The sequence below is a fragment of the Bufo gargarizans genome, chromosome 2 (genome assembly GCF_014858855.1).
Source record: "Bufo gargarizans isolate SCDJY-AF-19 chromosome 2, ASM1485885v1, whole genome shotgun sequence".
Lineage (NCBI taxonomy): Eukaryota > Metazoa > Chordata > Amphibia > Anura > Bufonidae > Bufo > Bufo gargarizans.
In genome coordinates, this window is record NC_058081.1 from 565,680,662 (window position 1) to 565,700,659 (window position 19,998).

Here is a 19,998-nt window from a genome sequence, read left to right on the forward strand (position 1 = left end):
CATACCTTGGGGGTTGAAGGCTGTAAAATATGAAAAATAAAGATAATAAACCAAAAATAATTAACATTTACAAAAAAAACTAAGTTCAATACACAATGGGGAATATTCATCAATAGTGCCATAGGATGTGTAAATTTATGAAACATATGACATGAAAATTCTGGGACATCTAGTTAGGTACATTAGACACTCCTTTTTCTGCCACCATAGGGGGAATAAAGCATTACGCAGCGTCTGTTCAAATCAATGTATTGTCTTTGTAATGCAAGATGGGACAGATCCTCCAGGGCAGGAACGGCCAACCTGCGGCTCTCCAGCTGTTGTAAAACTACAACTCCCACCATGCCCTGCTGTAGGCTGATAGCTGTAGCCAGTGTGGGCATGCTGGGAGTTGTAGTTTTGCAACAGCTGGAGAGCCTCAGGTTGGCCATCCCTGCTCCAGGACAAGAGAAGCTCTCTCCTCTGCTCTACCCCCTCCTCTAACCAAGCAATGCGGATTGTGAACAAAAGACCGTATTAACCTTGCATTTCCTAAATTTAAACTAGACTACTCCTTTAATACATATTCTTGAACTCCCCTCAGCCACATCCCTGTTACTAGATATTTTCCAAATCATACATAGACCTAAAAAGGTCCTAAAACACAAAATAAATGTTAATGTATGCTGTGTATACCGGGGACTTTTAAAGATTCTGGCCTCCATATTCAATCATACAATATATTATATATCAGATGGCATATATCAGTATACTTACAGTTGTAGTAATAGGCACTAAAGAGAAAAGAAAAAATAACGTGTTATAAGAAAAGTAGGAGCAATATAATAATTTGACCTTCAAGTTGTTTAGAAGACGTAAGCGACATGGTCTTCACTATAAGAGTCACAGTACCTTCTCACTGAGCAGAGCAACAAAGAATGTTCTGTATCTCTATGGGTCACTCAGAACCAGAAACATCTATGCAGGATTTTATCTACTCACTTCTCCCATGTGAGAGAATATGTAATAAAGGTAGGTGAAATAGAAATGGATGTTTTCAGATAGAAGAGAAGGACTCTAAACATGCCACATCGTTTTTCTGATAGATACATCGATATAAGACAAATATAGAGAGGCAGACAAACACCCAGATAGATAGATAGATACCACCTGGTGGGATTGATCCTGCTGATTAACATGATACCTGTCTTGTGAAAATCAGTTGCAGTGTTCCTGAGGAAAAAATACTTTTATTCTTTATGCAGATGAAGGCTTCAGTGCACCGAGGGGCGGGGCCTAGTCTGTTCATCTACCCCAGCTTCCAGCTTTGGCCACACCCCTTACTGCCCTCATCTGCATAAAGAATAAAAGTATTTTTTCTCAGGAACGCCACAACAGATTTTCAGAAGACAGGTATTATTTTAAACAACAGGATAGACCCTTCCAGGCAGCCTAACCGGTTTAATAGGGTTGATTCTGTAGGTAGGTGCTCCCCTAACTAACTAAAGATGAAAAACTACTAACCCCATTCAAGTTCCTTGCCATTTCCATTACAGACTAATATTATGGATATGTGATGGAAAGGAGCTTCCAGATTTTTGTTGTGTTTTTCTTTTTTACATTGCAGTCAATGGGTGATAGATGTAAATGGGATATGTTCCATTTGCATCTGTCATGGAAACCATTTAATTAATCAGTTTTTTTTTTACTTTGTTATCCTGACGGATCAGAATAACGGTCAGCCTGGCGCAGATGTGAACATCGCCTTAACTGAGATAATAAACGTGCAAAGGTAAAAAACACTCACCGCACTCATATTCCTCGCAGCATGGATTTTCCACTTCCACCAATCTGTAATTTTCTTTGCACATTGGAAGAGGAGGACAGGTGACATCCACACACTGTAAAGCAAACAGAGACATAAACCATGAAGTTCGACTCATCAGTTATATGTTTGACACTTACATCAGTCAAATTTCTGAGAAGTTTATCAAAGTGCATGACTGTACCTTGCCTGGGGTAGATGAAGCTGGGGTAGATGATTTAGTGGCTGTCAAAGAAACAAACAGAAATCTTCATGGAACATTTTCAGTGGAAACGAGTCTGAACTTTAGCAGCTATAAGGATCAGTGTCGTTTCTTGGACCGGGCAGGCCACCGCGTAGAGCGCCCTCTTGTTGCTGGGGGCGCCGTTCCTCTGCGACTCTCCTGCGCCCCGTCTCCCTCCCTCGGATCTCTCCTGCCCCGCGACCTGCGCTCCTCTCTTAATTACCGTGTCCGTATCTCACCAGTCACTCAGCTCCTGTACGCGCAGGCTGCGCTCACTGACTTCACGCGCCTGCTCCTCCCACTAGGTGGCGCAGGCGAGTGACGTACAGTGAGTGAGCGCCGCCGCCCGCACTGCCTGCCTGTTACCGCCCGCCTGGAGCAGTGCTGAGAAAGAAGCCTGCTGTGAGAGCCTGAATCTGTGGGACAGACCTGGACAGTGGGTGCGTCACCGAGACCATGCAATGTGGTTGCACATTTTTTACAATGGAGAGACACTGTGGGGGGGGGGGGCATTAATTACAATGGGGGGCGGGGGGCGATGCGGGGGATATGAAAATGGGGGCCACTGTGGGGGACATGAACTGCAGTACTCCTGTACCATTCTGCCTGTGACTTTTAGCAGTTTATGCAGTAATTTATGATTTTCGTTTGCTGATTTTCTTATGTTAAGCATAAACAAAATATATATATGGGGTGAGATGGTTGCAAGTACTCTTCTGATATGATTTCATCGAGCAGTTTTGATGTGGCGGGGGGGGGAGTTTTTTTTTTACACTCGCCCTGAGAGAAATTTTACCTAGAAACTGCACTGATAAGGATGGTTATACCCAACCCCCTGGTCTACATAGTGACGCTTTCCATGGGTACTTACGGCAGTCATACTCTGGGCAGCACTCAACGTTAGGGTCTCCAATTCTTACTGGCGGACTTAAATCACTGCAAGTAGGAGGAGGATTGCAGGTCTCCTGACATTCTGAAAAATAGAGAAAACCGGATCCATTGATCAGTTAATGTAGTCCATGGACGTCATTACAATAACAATGGTTGTATGGGCAGAAGGACTTACGACACTCATAGTGTGAACAGCAGGGATCAGACCACGGGATTGTTACAAGTTTAGCACCATTCTTAGTACATGTTGGTGGTGGCTCACAGAGGACATCTTTACATGGCGTCTAAAATACATACACACAAAATATATTAACGTGACAGACAATGGTTAATCATACTGTAATACACACTTAATTAAGACTCAAATATATTTGGGATTTAAATAATTGGGATTTAAATAATTGACTTACATTGTAAGTCAGGACGGATCCGTTTGGCTTCGCATCTCCAGGCGGACACCAAAACGCTGCAAGCAGCGTTTTGGTGTCCGCATCCAGAACTAAATGGAGGCGGAACGGAGCCAAACGGATGCATTCTGAATGGATCCTTATCTATTCAGAATGCATTTGGGCTGAATTGATCCGTTTTGAACCATTTGTGAGATTTATGAAACAGATCTCACAAACGGAATTCAAAACGCCAGTGTGAAAGTAGCCTAAGGAATAGTAGAGATTGTACCTAGAGGGAAGGTAACGATAGAGATAGAACTATTCCTAATCTAAATTGTAGGGCAATGTTTTTTTTTTTTTTTGTTTTTTTTTAGTAAAGCGGATATATGAGATAATTTAGGCTTGTATCCGTTCAGTGATATTTTCCAAATCATACATAGACCTAAAAAGGGCCTAAAACACAAAATAAATGTTAATGTATTCTGTGTATACCGGGGACTTTTAAAGATTCTGGCCTCCATATTCAATCATACAATATATTATATATCAGATGGCAAATATCAGTATACTTACAGTTGTAGGAGGAGGAACTAAAGAGAAAAGAAAAAATAACTTGTTATAAGAAAAGTAGGAGCAATATAATAATTTGACCTTCAAGTTGTTTAGAAGACGTAAGCGACATGACCTTCACTATAAGAGTCACAGTACCTTCTCACTGAGCAGAGCAACAAAGAATGTTCTGTATCTCTATGGGTCACTCAGAACCAGAAACATCTATGCAGGATTTTATCTACTCACTTCTCGCCATCCATTTCTTATACGTATATACTGTATGTCATGTCACTATATATACTGTCACTGTCTATAATGTCATTGTATAATAGTGTTGAGTGGACCCTGACATCTTTTAGTCTTCCTCCTGGGTGGGCCCCTTCTGGGTTCAGGCCCTACAACAGCTGCTTCCCTTGTTGTCCCTATTGCTACGCCCCTGGTAGTGACTCTTTCCATGAGTACTTACGGCACTCATACTGGATCTGTTTTTTGTTATTACTTTGTTATCCTGACGGATCAGAACAACGGTCAGCCTGGCGCAGATGTGAACACCGCCTTAACTGAGATAATAAATGTGAAAGGTAAAAAACACTCACCGCACTCATATTCCTTGCAGCATGGATTTTGTGAGGTCACTTCCACCAATCTGTAATTTTCTTCACACTTTGGTAGAGATGGACAGGTGACACCCGCGCACTGTAAAGCAAACAGACACATAAGCCATGAATTTCGACTCATCAGTTATATGTTTGATATTTATCATTTCTGAGAAGTTTATCAAAGTGCATGACTGTACCTTGCCTGGGGTAGATGAAGCTGGGGTAGATGATATAGGGGCTGTCAAAGAAACAAACAGAAATCTTCATGGAACATTTTCAGTGGAATCGTCTGAGTCTGAACTTTAGCAGCTATAAGGATGGTTATACCCAACCCCCTGGTCTACATAGTGACGCTTTCCATGAGTACTTACGGCAGTAATACTCTGGGCAACACTCAACATTAGGGTCTCCAATTCTTACTGGCGGACTTAAATCACTGCAAGTAGGAGGAGGATTGCAGGTCTCCTGACATTCTGAAAAATAGAGAAAACCGGATCCATTGATCAGTTAATGTAGTCCATGGACGTCATTACAATAACAATGGTTGTATGGATAGAAGGACTTACGACACTCATAGTGTGAACAGCAGGGATCAGACCATGGGATTTCTACAAGTTTAGCACCATTCTTAGTACATGTTGGTGGTGGCTCACAGACGACATCTTTACATGGCGTCTAAAATACATACACACAAAATATATTAACGTGACAGACAATGGTTAATCATACTGTAATACACACTTAATTAAGACTCAAATATATTTGGGATTTAAATAATTGGGATTTAAATAATTGACTTACATTGTAAGTCAGGACGGATCCGTTTGGCTTCGCATCTCCAGGCGGACACCAAAACGCTGCAAGCAGCGTTTTGGTGTCCGCATCCAGAACTAAATGGAGGCGGAACGGAGCCAAACGGATGCATTCTGAATGGATCCTTATCTATTCAGAATGCATTGGGGCTGAATTGATCCGTTTTGAACCATTTGTGAGATTTATGAAACAGATCTCACAAACGGAATTCAAAACGCCAGTGTGAAAGTAGCCTAAGGAATAGTAGAGATTGTACCTAGAGGGAAGGTAACGATAGAGATAGAACTATTCCTAATCTAAATTGTAGGGCAATGTTTTTTTTTTTTTTGTTTTTTTTTAGTAAAGCGGATATATGAGATAATTTAGGCTTGTATCCGTTCAGTGATATTTTCCAAATCATACATAGACCTAAAAAGGGCCTAAAACACAAAATAAATGTTAATGTATTCTGTGTATACCGGGGACTTTTAAAGATTCTGGCCTCCATATTCAATCATACAATATATTATATATCAGATGGCAAATATCAGTATACTTACAGTTGTAGGAGGAGGAACTAAAGAGAAAAGAAAAAATAACTTGTTATAAGAAAAGTAGGAGCAATATAATAATTTGACCTTCAAGTTGTTTAGAAGACGTAAGCGACATGACCTTCACTATAAGAGTCACAGTACCTTCTCACTGAGCAGAGCAACAAAGAATGTTCTGTATCTCTATGGGTCACTCAGAACCAGAAACATCTATGCAGGATTTTATCTACTCACTTCTCGCCATCCATTTCTTATACGTATATACTGTATGTCATGTCACTATATATACTGTCACTGTCTATAATGTCATTGTATAATAGTGTTGAGTGGACCCTGACATCTTTTAGTCTTCCTCCTGGGTGGGCCCCTTCTGGGTTCAGGCCCTACAACAGCTGCTTCCCTTGTTGTCCCTATTGCTACGCCCCTGGTAGTGACTCTTTCCATGAGTACTTACGGCACTCATACTGGATCTGTTTTTTGTTATTACTTTGTTATCCTGACGGATCAGAACAACGGTCAGCCTGGCGCAGATGTGAACACCGCCTTAACTGAGATAATAAATGTGAAAGGTAAAAAACACTCACCGCACTCATATTCCTTGCAGCATGGATTTTGTGAGGTCACTTCCACCAATCTGTAATTTTCTTCACACTTTGGTAGAGATGGACAGGTGACACCCGCGCACTGTAAAGCAAACAGACACATAAGCCATGAATTTCGACTCATCAGTTATATGTTTGATATTTATCATTTCTGAGAAGTTTATCAAAGTGCATGACTGTACCTTGCCTGGGGTAGATGAAGCTGGGGTAGATGATATAGGGGCTGTCAAAGAAACAAACAGAAATCTTCATGGAACATTTTCAGTGGAATCGTCTGAGTCTGAACTTTAGCAGCTATAAGGATGGTTATACCCAACCCCCTGGTCTACATAGTGACGCTTTCCATGAGTACTTACGGCAGTAATACTCTGGGCAACACTCAACATTAGGGTCTCCAATTCTTACTGGCGGACTTAAATCACTGCAAGTAGGAGGAGGATTGCAGGTCTCCTGACATTCTGAAAAATAGAGAAAACCGGATCCATTGATCAGTTAATGTAGTCCATGGACGTCATTACAATAACAATGGTTGTATGGATAGAAGGACTTACGACACTCATAGTGTGAACAGCAGGGATCAGACCATGGGATTTCTACAAGTTTAGCACCATTCTTAGTACATGTTGGTGGTGGCTCACAGACGACATCTTTACATGGCGTCTAAAATACATACACACAAAATATATTAACGTGACAGACAATGGTTAATCATACTGTAATACACACTTAATTAAGACTCAAATATATTTGGGATTTAAATAATTGGGATTTAAATAATTGACTTACATTGTAAGTCAGGACGGATCCGTTTGGCTTCGCATCTCCAGGCGGACACCAAAACGCTGCAAGCAGCGTTTTGGTGTCCGCATCCAGAACTAAATGGAGGCGGAACGGAGCCAAACGGATGCATTCTGAATGGATCCTTATCTATTCAGAATGCATTGGGGCTGAATTGATCCGTTTTGAACCATTTGTGAGATTTATGAAACAGATCTCACAAACGGAATTCAAAACGCCAGTGTGAAAGTAGCCTAAGGAATAGTAGAGATTGTACCTAGAGGGAAGGTAACGATAGAGATAGAACTATTCCTAATCTAAATTGTAGGGCAATGTTTTTTTTTTTTTTTTTTTTTTTTTTTTTAGTAAAGCGGATATATGAGATAATTTAGGGTTGTATCCGTTCAGTGATATTTTCCAAATCATACATAGACCTAAAAAGGGCCTAAAACACAAAATAAATGTTAATGTATTCTGTGTATACCGGGGACTTTTAAAGATTCTGGCCTCCATATTCAATCATACAATATATTATATATCAGATGGCAAATATCAGTATACTTACAGTTGTAGGAGGAGGAACTAAAGAGAAAAGAAAAAATAACTTGTTATAAGAAAAGTAGGAGCAATATAATAATTTGACCTTCAAGTTGTTTAGAAGACGTAAGCGACATGGTCTTCACTATAAGAGTCACAGTACCTTCTCACTGAGCAGAGCAACAAAGAATGTTCTGTATCTCTATGGGTCACTCAGAACCAGAAACATCTATGCAGGATTTTATCTACTCACTTCTCGCCATCCATTTCTTATACGTATATACTGTATGTCATGTCACTATATATACTGTCACTGTCTATAATGTCATTGTATAATAGTGTTGAGTGGACCCTGACATCTTTTAGTCTTCCTCCTGGGTGGGCCCCTTCTGGGTTCAGGCCCTACAACAGCTGCTTCCCTTGTTGTCCCTATTGCTAGGCCCCTGGTAGTGACTCTTTCCATGAGTACTTACGGCACTCATACTGGATCTGTTTTTTGTTATTACTTTGTTATCCTGACGGATCAGAACAACGGTCAGCCTGGCGCAGATGTGAACACCGCCTTAACTGAGATAATAAATGTGAAAGATAAAAAACACTCACCGCACTCATATTCCTTGCAGCATGGATTTTGTGAGGTCACTTCCACCAATCTGTAATTTTCTTCACACTTTGGTAGAGATGGACAGGTGACACCCGCGCACTGTAAAGCAAACAGACACATAAGCCATGAATTTCGACTCATCAGTTATATGTTTGATATTTATCATTTCTGAGAAGTTTATCAAAGTGCATGACTGTACCTTGCCTGGGGTAGATGAAGCTGGGGTAGATGATATAGGGGCTGTCAAAGAAACAAACAGAAATCTTCATGGAACATTTTCAGTGGAATCGTCTGAGTCTGAACTTTAGCAGCTATAAGGATGGTTATACCCAACCCCCTGGTCTACATAGTGACGCTTTCCATGAGTACTTACGGCAGTAATACTCTGGGCAACACTCAACATTAGGGTCTCCAATTCTTACTGGCGGACTTAAATCACTGCAAGTAGGAGGAGGATTGCAGGTCTCCTGACATTCTGAAAAATAGAGAAAACCGGATCCATTGATCAGTTAATGTAGTCCATGGACGTCATTACAATAACAATGGTTGTATGGATAGAAGGACTTACGACACTCATAGTGTGAACAGCAGGGATCAGACCACGGGATTGTTACAAGTTTAGCACCATTCTTAGTACATGTTGGTGGTGGCTCACAGACGACATCTTTACATGGCGTCTAAAATACATACACACAAAATATATTAACGTGACAGACAATGGTTAATCATACTGTAATACACACTTAATTAAGACTCAAATATATTTGGGATTTAAATAATTGGGATTTAAATAATTGACTTACATTGTAAGTCAGGACGGATCCGTTTGGCTTCGCATCCAGAACTAAATGGAGGTGGAACGGAGCCAAACGGATGCATTCTGAATGGATCCTTATCTATTCAGAATGCATTGGGGCTGAATTGATCCGTTTTGAACCATTTGTGAGATTCATGAAACAGATCTCACAAACGGAATTCAAAACGCCAGTGTGAAAGTAGCCTAAGGAATAGTAGAGATTGTACCTAGAGGGAAGGTAACGATAGAGATAGAACTATTCCTAATCTAAATTGTAGGGCAATGTTTTGTTTTTTTTTTGTTTTTTTTTAGTAAAGCGGATATATGAGATAATTTAGGCTTGTATCCGTTCAGTGATATTTTCCAAATCATACATAGACCTAAAAAGGGCCTAAAACACAAAATAAATGTTAATGTATTCTGTGTATACCGGGGACTTTTAAAGATTCTGGCCTCCATATTCAATCATACAATATATTATATATCAGATGGCAAATATCAGTATACTTACAGTTGTAGGAGGAGGAACTAAAGAGAAAAGAAAAAATAATGTGTTATAAGAAAAGTAGGAGCAATATAATAATTTGACCTTCAAGTTGTTTAGAAGACGTAAGCGACATGACCTTCACTATAAGAGTCACAGTACCTTCTCACTGAGCAGAGCAACAAAGAATGTTCTGTATCTCTATGGATCACTCAGAACCAGAAACATCTATGCAGGATTTTATCTACTCACTTCTCGCCATCCATTTCTTATACGTATATACTGTATGTCATGTCACTATATATACTGTCACTGTCTATAATGTCATTGTATAATAGTGTTGAGTGGACCCTGACATCTTTTAGTCTTCCTCCTGGGTGGGCCCCTTCTGGGTTCAGGCCCTACAACAGCTGCTTCCCTTGTTGTCCCTATTGCTACGCCCCTGGTAGTGACTCTTTCCATGAGTACTTACGGCACTCATACTGGATCTGTTTTTTGTTATTACTTTGTTATCCTGACGGATCAGAACAACGGTCAGCCTGGCGCAGATGTGAACACTGCCTTCACTGAGATAATACATGTGAAAGATAAAAAACACTCACCGCACTCATATTCCTTGCAGCATGGATTTTGTGAGGTCACTTCCACCAATCTGTAATTTTCTTCACACTCTGGTAGAGCTGGACAGGTGACACCCGCGCACTTTAAAGCAAACAGACACATAAGCCATGAATTTCGACTCATCAGTTATATGTTTGATATTTATCATTTCTGAGAAGTTTATCAAAGTGCATGACTGTACCTTGCCTGGGGTAGATGAAGCTGGGGTAGATGCTTTAGGGGCTGTCAAAGAAACAAACAGAAATCTTCATGGAACATTTTCAGTGGAAACGTCTGAGTCTGAACTTTAGCAGCTATAAGGATGGTTATACCCAACCCCCTGGTCTACATAGTGACGCTTTCCATGAGTACTTACGGCAGTAATACTCTGGGCAACACTCAACATTAGGGTCTCCAATTCTTACTGGCGGACTTAAATCACTGCAAGTAGGAGGAGGATTGCAGGTCTCCTGACATTCTGAAAAATAGAGAAAACCAGATCCATTGATCAGTTGATGTAGTCCATGGACGTCATTACAATAACAATGGTTGTATGGGCAGAAGGACTTACGACACTCATAGTGTTGACAGCAGGGATCAGACCATGGGATTTCTACAAGTTTAGCACCATTCTTAGTACATGTTGGTGGTGGCTCACAGACGACATCTTTACATGGCGTCTAAAATACATACACACAACATATATTAATATGACAGACAATGGCGACTACTACTGTAATACACACATAATTAAGACTCAAATATATTTGGGAGTTGAATAATTGGGAGAAATTTATCAAAAGTGATGTAAAGGAAAACTGACGTTGTTGCCCATACCAGCAACCAATCAGATTCCATCTTTACATGTCAGGGCTTTAAAAAAATAAAATAAATGTGGAATATGATTGTTTGCTATGGCAACTAAGCCAGTTTCCCTTGCACCACTTGTGTTAAATCTCCACCTATGCGTCTAGACATTTTACAAATATATATATATATATACATCAATCACCTAAAAGCAGCTACAAAAATGTCTCAAGACATACATAGACAGTTGTACATACATTAGATATACTCATGTTAGGCTACTTTCACACCTGCGTTAGGTGCGGATCCGTCTGGTATCTGCACAGACGGATCCGCACTGATAATGCAAACGCTTGTATCCGTTCAGAACGGATCCGTCTGCATTATTCTTTAAAAAAACAGTCTAAGTCAAAACGGATCCGTCCTGACTTACATTAAAAGTCAATGGGGGACGGATCCGTTTTCAACTGCACCATATTGTGTCAGTGAAAATGCATCCGTTCCGATTGACTTACATTGTAAGCAGCGTTTTGGTGTCCGCATCCAGAGCGGAATGGAGGCGGAACGGAGCCAAACTGATGCATTCTGAACAGATCCTTATCCATTCAGAATGCATTGGGGCTGAACTGATCCGTTTTGATCCTGAAACGGATCTCACAAACAGAATTCAAAACACCAGTGTGAAAGTAGCCTAAGGAATAGTAGAGATTGTACCTAGAGGGAAGGTAGCGATAGAGATAGAACTATTCCTAATCTAAATTGTAGGGCAATGTTTTTTTTGGTTTTTTTTATAAAAGGGAATGTATGAGATTATTAGGACTTGTAGGCTCTCCTTTTCCACAGTCCCCCCAAAAAATCGCCATCCAGAGAGGTTACATTTTTTTATATGAAATTGCTCCATATGTAAATATACTGCAATTAATTTAAACTGTGAGCCCCATAGGGGACAGGGATTGATGTGCGTGATGGCCATCTCTGTACAGCTCCATGGAACATGTTGGCATTATATAAGGATCAGAAATAAAGATGAAGCTACAGGATGCAGAGTTAGGGTACTTTCACAATTGCGTTGCTGGAAATGCCTGCCAGATCCGGAAATCCGTATGTATACTGATTGCTTTTGTTTACAGATCTGGATCCGTCTGACAAATGTATTGAAATACCGGATCCGTCTCTCCGGTGTCATCCCAAAAAACGGATCCGGTATTAATTTTTTCACATTTTTAAAGGTCTGCGCATGTGCAGACCGGAAGACCGGCTCCGTCAATACAGCAATTTTAATGCCGGATCCAGCACTAATAAATTTCAATGTAAATTAATGCTGGCATTCCAGCAAGTCTTCCGGAATTTTGGCCGGAGAAAAAAATCCACAGCATGTTGAAGTATTTTCTCCATCCAAATACCATGAAGGGACGGAACGGAAGACATCCTGATGCATACTGAACGGATTGCTTTCCGTCCAGTATGCAATAAAGACAAATTGATGCGTTTTTTTCCCAGTATTGAGCCCCTAGGATGGAACTCAATACCGGAAAACTTTAACGCTAGTGTGAAAGTACCCTTAGATAATGCTTGCAGATTACATGTACATTATGATTTGAAACTTACAGGTGGTGGAGTGCTTTCTGGAGCTGTAAAGGAAAATGAAAAGTTAAAGAAAATGCTCATACAGGTGAAGGCAGACTATAATTACTATCATAGATGATGCAGAGCAGTGCATCACCTAGAGGCTTGAGATAGTATTGCAGTGATTTATTGTTGCTAACATTGAGGTTGAGTGATTTGAGGAGCCATTTTCATATACTGGGTTCTCCAGAGACAATACAATTCAAGGGGGACGGGGGAGGCACTGGGAGTCTACGGTTTTTCTGCAGCCATCACCTTGAGATATCGAAGATATCGCAGATATACTGTATACTGTTACTCGCATCACCAGGGAGGTGGTTTTGTATACTTTTGATCATCCTACATGTATGCATTCTGCATTTTATTATTATGATATTGGCGTATTCATAAAGATTTATGTTTTACTTATACATATTGTATGGCAATTATTATAGGTGTTTATATTGCCCTCCAGGCTTACTGAAGTAGTCTCGCCATACAATCCCTTTTGAAATCAAGCTGGCCCTGTGATCCGTTGATTACTGCAGATCCAGCTTCTGAAACCCCTGGTGATCAGCTATGATCACTGGGGGAAGTTGTGGGCAGCCACACTTTCCCCAGCATTAGCAGCGGAGATGTAGTGTATTACTAGGGATACATGGAAGCCATTCTTATGGATAGCCACTGACATAACACATGTATGGGCCAGGTCCCTGAGAATGGAGAACATTTTTATTTAGCAGGTCTCTGCCCTCTGGCTAATAGGAGAGGGTATACATTTGGGGGAGACCCCTCAATGATATTACATGAACAGCGCATTCTTCCTGCACACTGTGTAACATTTCTAAAACATTGTAAGAATGATATAAATGAATACTGACGGCATGTGTATGTGAAGCAGCATTCCTTTTCAGGGTCAATGGACATTGTTGGTTTATTTCCATTACAATATGGAGCAGCGGGGCATGGGTCACATACTGTAAAGAAAAAGAAACAATGAAATGAGCAAATGAATATTTCAATACAAAATTCAAGACGTGCATAGCTCTCGGACACCAGTGTGAGATGCAGCAAGTGTCTTTCAGATATGCAATGACTCACCACAATCGTATTCAGGACAGCAATTCACTATCGAATCCAAAACCTTACTAGAGCCATTCTTCTCACATCTAAATGGTGGGACAAATGGTGCCGTCACAAACCTACAAATAAAATCAGTGTCAGTCTACATGTAACAAGTAAATTCAAACAATCATAAATATATATAGAAACATTTCTTTAATGCACTATCAAGACCTTGTAGCTACTAAAATGTGAGATTCACAATCATAAGGTCAGGGGCTCTGCACCCTATAATGAATGGGACAGCTTGTCGAGCAAGCATTGTGCTCCATTTATTCCCTATGCAGTATATAGGTGAGGAGGGCCCTAACTCGGCTTCTTATAACCAGAATACCTATTTAAGGGTCAGGAGCTACTATAAGGCCTCATGCAGCAGGTCCGTGCCTGTATTGTGCGCACCATAACAAGTAAATGCAGGGGCGGATTGGCCATAGACCCTACAGAGAAATTTCCCAGTGGGCTGATGCCCAGGAGGCCGCCCAAGCCCTCTTGATGGCCACAGGCCAGGAACATAATGATCCAATGCTGAATGGCCACAGGTGCCTTCTTGAAATCAACTGCATTGATAGTGATACAGTTGAATACTGTGGTTGGGGCGGCAGTAATTTGTGCTGCACTGTGGTATTTTGTTCTGCTGGGGTGGTATTCTGTACTGCACTACAGTATTACAAGCCCCACCTACTTCTGTTGGCCCTGCCTACTTGTCAATTTGGACCCGCCTACAACTACATAAGTGGGGCCACTTATTTTTTTTCCAGGGCCACTTTAAGTTCCCAATCCGCCACTGAGTAAATACGTCCGCAATCTGGAAGATACTGTGCAGTGCGGAATGAAGGCACGGATCGGAAGAACTTTTCTGCGGTTTGGACTGTTGGATGTGGATCGCGGACCCATTTAAGTGAATGGGTCCGCAGACAGCGTGCACACGGTCGTTGCCCGTGCATTGCAAACCGCAGCACAGGTACCGACGCCGCAAGTTCACCGTAAGGCTAAGTTCACGTGCTACGCAGTGCGAGTCCATGGAGTTTTACTTATACTGTGCACATGCTTCAGATTTCACAGTTTTGTGGATTGTATGTGGATTTGCTGCAGATTTTTTTCCATAGACGTTCTGAAAAGGGAATTTTGATCTTTGATATCAAAATCCACAAGAGACAACAGTTTACCTGTGGAGTCCATGTCTAAATCCGCATTTCATGGTGGATTTACGTGCGGATTTCAAATCCATACAAAAATCCATCCAAAAAGCCTATGGGCTCATGCACACGACCGTATGTATTTTGCAGTCCGCAAAAAAATAATCTGCAAAAAATACACATGATGTCCGTGTGCATTCCGTATTTTGCAGAATAGAACAGCTGGCCCCTAATCGAACAGTACTATCCTTGTCTGTAATGCGGACAATAATAGGACATAGTTAAATACACATAATTTCCTTTTTTTTTTTTTCGCGGAACCATTGAAATGTATTGTTCTGCATATGGTCCGCAAAAAACGGAACGGACACGGAAAGAAAATACGCTCATGTGCATGAGCCGTAACTTTGTTGGTTCTTCTCACTGGTCAACAATTACTACAATGGCGGATTATCAGCCCTCCTGGTTTGTCAGATGCAAGATAAAAGACATTTCAGAATGTGTATAATTTAGGTATACTTACGCCAGGTGTTGGGGTCCATACAGGAGGAGGTGTAGTAGTACCATTAGACACTATAAAGTAAAATAAAGGCTTAAGTTCTGTCTTGTTGACCTCTTACCTACAGCACATTGGCTGAGTACAAGAGCGCAGCATCTGATGTTGGTCAGTGACCTGAGTAAGGGTACGGCTAAAAAGCAACATGTGCCGCGCGACTCCAAGGTGCAGAACAGTAACGTGAAACAACATGTGTGCAACTTGTCTGTAACTAGATGTTGTGTGACTCGTTTAGAACTGGGATTTGACGGTGAAAACACAGCCAAGTGGCAGGAAAGTCATGTGTCATGCAGCACTCACATTAAAGTCAATGAAGTGAAAGTTGCATGCAACATGTGACTTGCAAAATCCGACATCTGGATTTTCTTCCACTTTCGCAGTCGCAGAATGTTGCATTGCGACACCATTGACATACATTTGGTCAAATGTCACCATGTAGCCATGCCCTAATTCTTAAAGGGGTTGTCTCATCTCAGACATTGGGGGCCCGCACCTATACTTAGAATGGAACCCGCAAAGTCCCATTGAAATTAATTGAAAGAGCACCGCACAAGCGTGTTTACTGCTCCATTCACTTCTATGGGGCTGACAGAAATAGCTGAGCCAGTACCTGGCTATTTTCAGTGCTCCCATAGTAATTAATGGAGGGTCTGCCGCTAATGTGCGTTGCGCCCTCCGGGACTTTGCAGGATCCATTCTAAGTATAGTTACGGGTCACAGTGGTGGGACCCGCACCTATCAGACCTTGGGGGCATAACCTAGTGACATGCCTCCAGTGCCTGAAATGGGACAACCCTTTTAAACCTTAAAATTTTTATATCCTTTCTAGAAGGTAATACTGAATGCAAAGATCCTTCTGTAACACAAGTTGTCAAACACAAATACCTTTGTCTCCATGTATAAAAACTAGCTATTACTGTGTGACGCCCAGAATCTCTGCAATCACTGAACAACCACGGAGCATGACAGTCCATGGCGTTTCCAGCCTTCCATTTACAATACTGCACATTGAGCACTCCGTGGCTGCTCTGGGACGGGGTTTGGGGTCTGCAGACAAGTTGCTGTTTCTCACATCACATGAGAACAGCTGATTGTGCTGGGAGAAGATAGGGATCTCACCAAAGACACTCATCTGGATTCTCTGCTAGATTACTACAGTATTGTCAACTAAGGGACAGGGTGCAGTGGTCGTGAGTGTCAGAAAACGGCTCTGCACTTACCGCATTCATACATCGGACAGTTTGGATTCTCTGGGTTTGGTTTCACAAGGAGTTTTTCCCCAGGGGCGCAGTTGTCCACAGAAAACGTGACTAGATCACATTGCTGTCAACATGAGAAAAAAGCATTCATATTATTTCTATATCACCAAGCAAGAGATACAACATTCATACAACTCCAGCTCCCTTTCATTAGTCATTCAAGTCATTCCATCTATTCCAAAACTGACCAAAATAATATATCATGTCACATACCTTGGGGGTTGGAGTCTGTAAAAAGATGAAATACCAAAGTTATAAATCAACCATAAATAATCAACAATTACATAAAAACCATATAATTCAATACTCAATGGGGAAGATTCATCAATAGTGCCAAAAAACAAATATGAAAAAAGTTATAAATGGAGAGCAAATAATCAGTATTTTAAATACACAATGGGGAGAATTCATCAATAGTGCCATAGGATGTGTGAATTTATGACACATGACGTGAAAAATGTGCGGCACCTAACTAGGCATTTTAGAACCTCTCTTTTCTTATGCCACCTCCTGACTCGGGTACTGTATATATAAACCAAACATTGTGCAAAATGGCACGTCACTAAAGAAGTTATCTGCTTGCTTTGGACAATCCCTACTTGTTAGAAGGTCCCTTGACAATAAGATGATCACAAAATCTTCCCCTGTAGGGAACCAGAGTGTTCAACTGTAATCTATGGGGGAACTTGGTAGATATTCAACCTCCCTGCAGCGCCATCACAGGCGGAAGGAAGCATTACACAGTGTTTTTATAAGTCAGTGTATTGTCTGTATGATGAAGGACTGGACAGATCCTCCACAGAAGAGAAGTTCATTATAACTGCCCTCTCGTCTATTCAAGAGATGAGGATTGTGAACAAAATTAGCCTTGAATTTTCCTAATTCAACCCTAACTTAATTTCACACTTCACCCCCCCCCCCCCAACCCTCTCTTAGGCTGGGTTCAGACCTGAGCGTTCTGAAACGAGCGCTCTGTATGCGCGATTGTACGGGCGTTTACAATCGCGCATACAGAGACAGGCGTGCGCACATTGTCGCGCGTTCCCGAATATCTATGTGCGGGAACGCGCGACAAATGCCCAAAAAAAAGCTCAAGCACTTGTTTGAGCGTCGGGCGTTTTACAGCGCGATCGTACGCGCTGTAAAACGCCCAGGTGAGAACCATTCCCGTAGGAACGCGCTGTAAAACGCTCAGGTGTGAACCCAGCCTTAGAAAGGCCACGATGTAACTGTGTGTCCTTGGTGCAGTGTAAGTGTATGGAGCCGCCTCATGAGTTTATCCCACTCCATAGCTGGCGACTGTCAGTAATGTAATAGAGCCGGCGCCCAGCTGCAATGACCAGGATCAGAGATAACACCAATCCTAGAAATTTAACCCCTGAGATGCTGTGTGAATAGAGACCAAGCCATTCGAGGGGTTAGACAGAAAGAAGGGGCTCAGATCAAAATCCCCTCTGGGAAATAAGAGGCTCTGATCAGTTGCTATGACAACCTATGGCCTTGTGAAAACTCCCAGCGCTGTCATTGCGTCTCCCCCAATGTCTCCAGGACAGAGAAGGCTAGACAGCAGGTAACTTCTGAACATAAATGTGGGTTTGTAGCAGTTTTAGGGATTTGTAAATGAGGGTCAACTAATATTTATATGTACTTGTACAATGGGCCCCGAAATAAATGTTACTGGTGGTCCCCAGGTACCGCAATCTGACAGTGACCTAGGGCATTTAAAGATTCAATCATACAATATATTATACACCAGATGGTATTTAGTAATATACTTACAGAAATAGTGATAGGTTCTGGAAAGAAAAGAAAATAATATTTTATAAAAGTAGGTGCAATATAGTCATTTAGATCACTGAGCAGAGCAACTAAGTGTTTCTGTATCTCTATGTATAACTCAAAAACAGAAATATACTGTACATATAGAATTGTATTCATCTGAAAAAGTGCAATATAGGTAAATTAAAGAGGTTTTAACTATCATAATTCGCCATCTCGCCTGAAAACATTCATTTGAATGGGTTGTTTCATCTCAGACACTGGTGGCATATCGCTAGGATACTCCACCAATGTGAGAGAGGTGCGGGTCATATTTCCAGAATAGGACCCCCCAAGTGAATGTAGAGCAGCTGCATAGAAATGGGTGCAGAGCATGTTGCACATGCTCAGTGCGCTCTCCTTCACTTTCAGTGGTACGTTCTGTAGATAAGTGCAAGTCCCAGAGGTGGGACACGCACCAATCTGACATGGATGACAAATCCTGGTGATACACCAACAGTGTCTGACATGAGACAATGCCTTTAAATTCAAGACAAATACAGAGAGGCAGACAAACACCCAGATAGATAGATAGATAGATCCCGCCTGGTAGGATTGATCCTGCTGATTAACACGATACCTGTCTTGTGAAAATCAGTTGCAGTGTTCCTGAGAAAAAAAGACTTTTATTCTTTATGCAGATGAAGGCTTCAGTGCACCGAGGGGCGGGGCCTAGTCTGTTCATCTACCCCAGCATTCCAGCTTTGGCCACACCCCTTAGTGCCCTCATCTGCATAAAGAATAAAAGTATTTTTTCTCAGGAACGCCACAACAGATTTTCAGAAGACAGGTATTATTTTAAACAACAGGATAGACCCTTCCAGGCAGCCTAACCGGTTTAATAGGGTTGATTCTGATGGTAGGTGCTCCTTAACTAACTAAAGGTGTTAACAAAGATAAAAAACTACTAACCCCATTCAAGTTCCTTGCCATTTCCATTACAGACTAATATTATGGATATGTGATGGAAAGGAGCTTCCAGATTTTTGTTGTGTTTTTCTTTTTTACATTGCAGTCAATGGGGGATAGATGTAAATGGGATAGTTTTTTTACTTTGTTATCCTGACGGATCAGAACAACGGTCAGCCTGGCGCAGATGTGAACATCGCCTTAACTGAGATAATAAACGTGCAAAGGTAAAAAACACTCACCGCACTCATATTCCTCGCAGCATGGATTTTGTGAGGTCACTTCCACCAATCTGTAATTTTCTTTGCACATTGGAAGAGGAGGACAGGTGACACCCGCACACTGTAAAGCAAACAGAGACATAAACCATGAAGTTCGACTCATCAGTTATATGTTTGACACTTACATCAGTCAAATTTCTGAGAAGTTTATCAAAGTGCATGACTGTACCTTGCCTGGGGTAGATGAAGCTGGGGTAGATGATTTAGTGGCTGTCAAAGAAACAAACAGAAATCTTCATGGAACATTTTCAGTGGAAACGAGTCTGAACTTTAGCAGCTATAAGGATCAGTGCCGTTTCTTGGA

At 41.4% G+C, this 19,998-nt stretch overlaps 1 protein-coding gene across 1 annotated transcript in view; it reads right to left on the reverse strand.

Annotated features, from left to right (window-relative positions):
- The window catches only part of LOC122926152 (otogelin-like protein), a 95,882-nt gene that overhangs the window by 6,051 nt on the left and 69,833 nt on the right, over positions 1-19,998 (reverse strand). The window contains 33 exon segments of the mRNA XM_044277532.1: positions 6-20; positions 757-773; positions 1,787-1,880; positions 1,989-2,029; positions 2,899-3,000; positions 3,094-3,202; positions 3,881-3,897; positions 4,456-4,555; positions 4,656-4,696; positions 4,830-4,931; positions 5,025-5,133; positions 5,811-5,827; positions 6,386-6,485; positions 6,586-6,626; positions 6,760-6,861; positions 6,955-7,063; positions 7,746-7,762; positions 8,321-8,420; positions 8,521-8,561; positions 8,695-8,796; positions 8,890-8,998; positions 9,629-9,645; positions 10,204-10,303; positions 10,404-10,444; positions 10,578-10,679; positions 10,773-10,881; positions 12,617-12,639; positions 13,495-13,590; positions 16,648-16,750; positions 16,900-16,914; positions 18,466-18,482; positions 19,656-19,755; positions 19,864-19,904. Coding sequence (XP_044133467.1) covers positions 6-20; positions 757-773; positions 1,787-1,880; positions 1,989-2,029; positions 2,899-3,000; positions 3,094-3,202; positions 3,881-3,897; positions 4,456-4,555; positions 4,656-4,696; positions 4,830-4,931; positions 5,025-5,133; positions 5,811-5,827; positions 6,386-6,485; positions 6,586-6,626; positions 6,760-6,861; positions 6,955-7,063; positions 7,746-7,762; positions 8,321-8,420; positions 8,521-8,561; positions 8,695-8,796; positions 8,890-8,998; positions 9,629-9,645; positions 10,204-10,303; positions 10,404-10,444; positions 10,578-10,679; positions 10,773-10,881; positions 12,617-12,639; positions 13,495-13,590; positions 16,648-16,750; positions 16,900-16,914; positions 18,466-18,482; positions 19,656-19,755; positions 19,864-19,904 — 2,249 coding nt within the window.